At 48.1% G+C, this 6,000-nt stretch overlaps 1 protein-coding gene across 3 annotated transcripts in view; it reads right to left on the bottom strand.

Annotated features, from left to right (window-relative positions):
* The window catches only part of Fubp3 (far upstream element binding protein 3), a 51,195-nt gene extending 47,739 nt beyond the window's left edge, over positions 1 to 3,456 (bottom strand). Inside the window, exon 1 of one of the 3 annotated variants that reach the window (XM_055600364.1) lies at positions 3,249 to 3,456. In XM_055600364.1, the coding sequence (XP_055456339.1) occupies positions 3,249 to 3,332 (84 nt within the window). In that variant the 5' untranslated portion in view covers positions 3,333 to 3,456. The remainder of the gene's footprint in view (positions 1 to 3,248) is intronic. The other 2 variants (XM_055600363.1, XM_055600362.1) reach the window with 2 other exon arrangements.
* Positions 3,457 to 6,000: the final 2,544 nt, after the last annotated feature.

Consider the following 6,000-nt stretch of genomic DNA (forward strand, 5'->3'; position numbering starts at 1 on the left):
CGGGGAACTTTTTTTCTTTTTGGACAGGTTCTCCTCTAGCCCAGACTGGCCTCAAACTCACTATACTTGCTATACAGCTAAGGACAACCTTAAACTTCCTGATCATCATGTTTCCATCTCTCAGTGCTCAGATTACATACATGCCACCATGCTTAGTTTATATGGCACTGGGGGCTGAATACACTACACAAGCACTATGTACCCCCAGCCAGGGAACGTTTTTAATTAGAATTTGCTAAGCAGCCAATGACGTGAAGAACTAGCCATGATACTGTGTGAGTATCTAGGGGTCTCAGACATTATCAGTAGTCCCAAATCAGATCCTATTTCCACTGCCCTTCAGAACAGATGTGAATTTCTTGCATCCACAGTAAGCCACTGGAACGTCTCCCTTTGGAAGTATGTTTGTTTTATACGGATCCTCAGCGATCCCCTTTGGATTGAGAATGTCGCACTCAAGTGTACTAACAGCCACCATTGGTATTATTGTTACAAGCTTGGTGACATCTACAGAAAGATACTTCAAGCCGGGAAGGAAGCTCAGCTATGCAACAGGCCTACCACACTGAATTCCAGCAGGGTCACCTCATACTACGAGAACTTGCTATGTCAATTTAACACAACTCCCAACTCTGAAACACTGAAGGCCTTACTGTTGCTGGTAATTATGAGACCAGACAAGGGGGAAAGCCATATGCTTATTAAAATGAAGAAATGAAGCAAGTCAAGTCCAGGAGGTCAGACCTGTGATCCCAGCTATGGCAGTGGCTGAGGCAGAAGCCCAAGTTCAAGAACAGCCTGAGCAACTTGAGGAGATCTCAGTATCTTTTTATTGTGTGTTGAAGGGCTTGCTTAGCATGTACAAGGCCCTAGGTTTAATCCCCAGTACAAATAAGATAAAACAAAAATCTTATTTCCATTTACTGGGCTGAGAGAGGCATCTCATCTTGGGAGCACTCTGTATGCAATGGAGATACAGAAACTGACTATCCAGATACTCAAACAGGGCCTCCTTTGCTAAGCTTTATCACCTGTAGGTTTGTTTTTAAAGACAACTTTATGTGTAGGTGTTTTGCCTGCATACATGGATGTCTGTGAACGAGCAGTGCGCAGTGCCTGCAGAGGCCAGAAGAGGGTGTCAGTTCCTCTGGAACTGGAGCTACCAATTTGTTAGCCATCACGTGGGAGCTGAGAATCCAACCCCAGTCCTCTGGAAGAGTAGAGCTCTACAATGCAGATGGCCAACATTCCAGTCTTACCCAACGAAATCTACCCAAATAACCACAAGATTACAAATGAACTTTGTTTGTTCGTTGTGACAGGGTCTCATTATGTAGCTCTGGCAGTCCTGGAGCTGGCTCTGTAGATCAGCCTGACCTAGAACTCACACAGATTGACTTGCTGCTGCCTGAGTGCTGGGATTTAAAGGTGTGTGCCACTTTACCAGATTATTATTTTTTTTTTTTTAAATTCCCTTCAAATCCTCAAAGGTAGCATGACTTCCAGGCGTTGCCACTCAGAAGCAACACATGTATCTTCAATTGGCTCGTTATCACTCCAGCCAGTTCAGAAATAAGAACAATGCCAATCAAGTTTTCCCTCTTCAGCACTCCACATTAAGGCAGTGTTTAACAGAAGGCACCCCTCCCCCCAGCAAGTTAAGAGACGAAGGGAGTTTCAGCAATCCTTAAAAATACATTTTACAAAAAACAAAAAACAACAACAACAACAACAAAAAAAAACATTTTACTACTAAGAAGGCAAGGCAGGTGGATCCCTGTGATCAAGAGCAGCCTGGTCTACAGACCCAGTTCCAAGACAGCTAGGACTACACAAAGAAACTCTACTTGGAAAAACAAACCACAAAGATGGATGATAGATAGATAGATAGATACAGACAGATATTTATGCCTTTAATCCCAGTACTAGGGAGACAAGAGACGGATCTCCAAGTTTGAGGTATACAAAGTGAGTTCTACAGCCTGACCTACAAAGTGAGTTCTAAAACAGCCAAGACTACACAGAAAAATCGTCTCAAAAAAGCCAAAACAACAACAAATTCGTTTTGCATTCAACTTCAGGATTTACAGACTGAGGACCTGAGCTTTCTAAACCAGTGACTATTAATTGTTAGTGGTCACAGAAAGCCAACAAGATGGCTTTGACACTCTAGCGTAGTGGGAAATCCAGTAGCTCTTACCAACCAGTATAAAACAGGGCTCAAGACCTTGTCCAGCAGAGAACAAGTCAGTGAACAGAGTGGTGAAAGGGAAGCTGAGGGTCATGTCCATGGAGGCTCACTATTGTACTGGTTGGACTAAGCAGTAACTATCCATCAGGGAAAATTCTGCGTGGGTCCAACATTTGGAAGGTGTTAGGCTCTAAAATAATGTCTACAGACCCATCAGTATCAACATGCAAAGTATACGGGAGACAGGTAGGGTTCCCTCACAGAACTATTGGAAAGTGATGAAAAGACCCCATTTTCACGTGTCCAGGTGAAGATCTCCTAAGAATATGATATTCTGCTAGGAATCAAGCCGTCATTAATTACAGCCCAACTTTCAAAGAATCAGAGAGCTTACAAAGTCAGATGATAAACATCACTGAACAGAGGGAAGTTTGAGCGTCAGGGTAGCTTGTCACTAAGTTTCAGGCAAGATACAAGGACAATTCTGTTCTAGGCACCATGCCAGGAGCCAGAGAGGTCCCATACGCATTCTCCAGGGAAGATCAAGTGCTCCAAAAAGCCAGTTTCACTGACAAAACGCACAATATTGCCAGATGGTAAAGTTTCACAGTCGGAACGAGCCCATCCCACACTCTTCTCAGCAGATTAAGACTAATGCCAGAAGGAACTCTTGGAGACCACCCACTTAACACCTCCCCTTCTCTCTGCAAAAAAATCTCTTAAATATAAAATATCCTCGAATTCCTTTCAATCCGCTTGAAACGGCAGCAAGTGGAAGAGGAGGTTTCCTAAGGCTGCAGAAACCACGTCCAGGGCGTGAGATGGTTGCGTGGGGTCTACACCCGAGTGCCCACCAGAAGCTGCCGGGATTTGAACCCCCGATGGCAGGCCTGTGGGTGCAGCCGGGCGCGCAGGCGCCAGGGGCGCTCGGCTCAGGCTTCCTCCGGGCCCGGGGCACCTAAGGGAACCGCCCGGGCCTCCCGCGACTCGCGGCCCTAGGCGCCCACCCGAGGCGTCGGCGGGGCGGCCTCCCGTCCCCGGCCTCCCCCGCCCGTACCTGCCGGACCCGGTGCAAGGCATCCACAAAGCCCTCAGCCTTCATGCCCACCGGAGCGTTCTGCCCCTGCACCAGCTCCGCCATGGCCGAACCCACCGCCGCCGTCCCTCGGCTTCCCTGGTCCGGCCTCCCACTCCGCTCCGGGACCCGTAGCCGGAAAGGGAAAGTCGCCCCACTTCCGGCGGAAGGGAAGCGAAGGAAAGGCAATGCCCGCTCAGTGAGGGAGATAGGTTGGGGAAAAGCCGCGTCTGTGAGGCGGGGTCTCAAGGCACATGACCGCTGTCCGGCCGGAAGTGGGGGCGTGGCCGCGGCGCGAGGGGGTCTGCCCTGGGCAAGAGGCGGTTGTCCGTCAAGAAGGACAGGTCGCGACCCCGCCCTCCGAAGGCTTGGACTGCCTCGGAGGCGCAGGTGCGGTCGTGATGTGCTGGCTGTCCGGTTTTGGGAACCTGACGCTGGAGAGACCTTGCTCTTCCAACACCTCACCCAAACCGTCGAGGTGCACTGGCGCTCCCTCCCCACCACACCTCGAAATAGCCACGGTGTGCGGTATTGACTGGAACTGAGCATCTTTATGTGGTACTAGGAGCCTCAGTATGGCAGTGTCACGCTTTTGCAGAGAGTCCCAAGCCCCAGGACTGGCCATCAGTTTGCCAGGGATGACACCGCTCAAGAAGCCTGGTGTCCTCTTTCACATTCTTTCACTGGAGTAACAGGAAATACCATAGGACCATCATTGCTTCCGGGCCTGCTGAGACAAGAGACCTTCATGGAATGTTTGAATACTTGGGGGGGGGGGGGAGTAAAGTAACAGTAGTGATTCTCAAAGCAGGGAATCTACTTCGGAATATGCTTCATTTGTTTTCGATACTGTTTAGAACAAAAAGTCACACCCCGCTGTGCCAACACCTTCAGGAGGTGGATTATTAGCACAGGGTCCGGAATTCAAGGTCATCTTGAGTTAGTTCTAGGCACCCTGGGATACCTACTTGAAGCCCTGTTTACTCTTCTTCCATCCTTCCCTCATCTCCGTATGTGCGTGAATGAATGTGTCACCGCATGTATGAGGAGGTCAGAGGACTGGAGTTTGGTTTTCCCTTCCACCTTGTGGATCACAGGGATCAAACTGGTGTTTTCAGGCTTGGCAGCAAGCACCTATACCCGACCAACCACCTCACCAGCCAAGAGGGTCTCATTTTGACCTCTGTTCCTACAGTTTGGCACATAGTAGGTGCGTAGGAAACTCATTCTGAATTGAATAATGTTGACTCCAAACAATTCCTAGATTATGGCGAAATGAAAGAACCTGACCAAATTGAACAATTGAAATTGATCACTTTTGGACAGATCAATTCAAAAACCTGTAGGGAAGCATGCATGGGCAGTGCGGCTATTACTGACCACTGGCCTTCCCGAAGCGGGAGCCAGCCAGCCCTCTGGATGGTTGCGTGTTTTCACTTCACTGTCTTTGCTTATGAAAATCGAACCAAGTTTCAACCTTAAAGACAGGCATGGTCCTACTTGGTGTCGTACCAGTGCTTAGGCCTTTGAGGAAAGAACGTCCACTCTTCCAGACTCAGCTGGCTCTCCCTGAGAGGGGAAATGGGGTAAAGAGGTTAACTGCCAGAAGTACTGCATGGTACAACCTTTTTTTTTTTTTTTTTTTTTTTTTTTTTTTTTTTTTTTTTTGGTTGAGTAACTCTAATCTGGTTAGTTATCTCTGGGGGGACCAGAAAGGGAAGATGACTTCATTCTGGTCAGGCCACTGTGGAATGTTCCACTATCCAGGCATACCACAACATCCCCACTCCTGGTGTATTGGGTTGACTCTTAGTACTTGTTTTGTCCAAAGAGGATAGAGAAAGAGCTTTAGACATTAAATGCAGAAGCCCCAACTGCTGCTCTGGTGGCCTGAAGATCACTTGAGAGACAGAGGCAGGGGGATAAAGAGTTGAGGTCACTCTCAGCTCTACAGTAAGGTCCAGCCCATGCTAGACCTTGTCTCAAAACAACTAAAATGCAAACAAGCCCCGTACACTCTGTGTTTGTGAGTAGCTTTGCCTCGGAGACTGTCCTCGGGGAAGAGCTCAGCCGGGAAAGTAAGTGCTCTCTGCACAAACGTAAGTCCCAAGTTCATTCTCCAGAATCCACATGGTTCTGAGTATGGCACTAAAGAGATGGCTCATCCATCATGAGCTCCTGCTGCTCTTGCAGAAGACCCAAATTTGGTTCCAACAACAACACTGGGTGGCTCATAACTTCCTAAAAGGCCAGCTCCAAAGGACAGGACACTCTCTTCTGTCCTAGTTGAGCACTACACAAATGTGGCACACACACACACACACACATATAAAAATTGTTATATATGTATTTTTAAATTTAGCCAGGCAGTGGTGGCACATGCCTTTAACCCCAGCATTCAGGAGGCAGAGGCAGGCAGATCTCAGAGTGTGAAGCCAATCTGATCTACAGAGCAGTTTCCAGTTCTACAGTAGCCAGGGTTACACAGAGAAACCCTGTCCTGAAAAACAAAAAAAACCCAACCAAACAACAAGCAGAAAACCTGGGCCTGTTGGTGCATACCTGTAATCCTGGTGCTAGGGGTAGTGGGTAGGATGTGGTTGGAATGAGAATGCTCCCCATAGACTCCTATCTTTGAATGTTTGGTTCCCGTGGGTGGACTGTTTAGAGAGGGTTAGTGGTGTGTTCTTGTTGTAGGAAGTGCATCACTGGGATGGACTGAGGTTTCAAAAGC

This window comes from Psammomys obesus, unplaced genomic scaffold (assembly GCF_907164565.1).
Source record: "Psammomys obesus unplaced genomic scaffold, mPsaObe1.curated_primary_1811, whole genome shotgun sequence".
Lineage (NCBI taxonomy): Eukaryota > Metazoa > Chordata > Mammalia > Rodentia > Muridae > Psammomys > Psammomys obesus.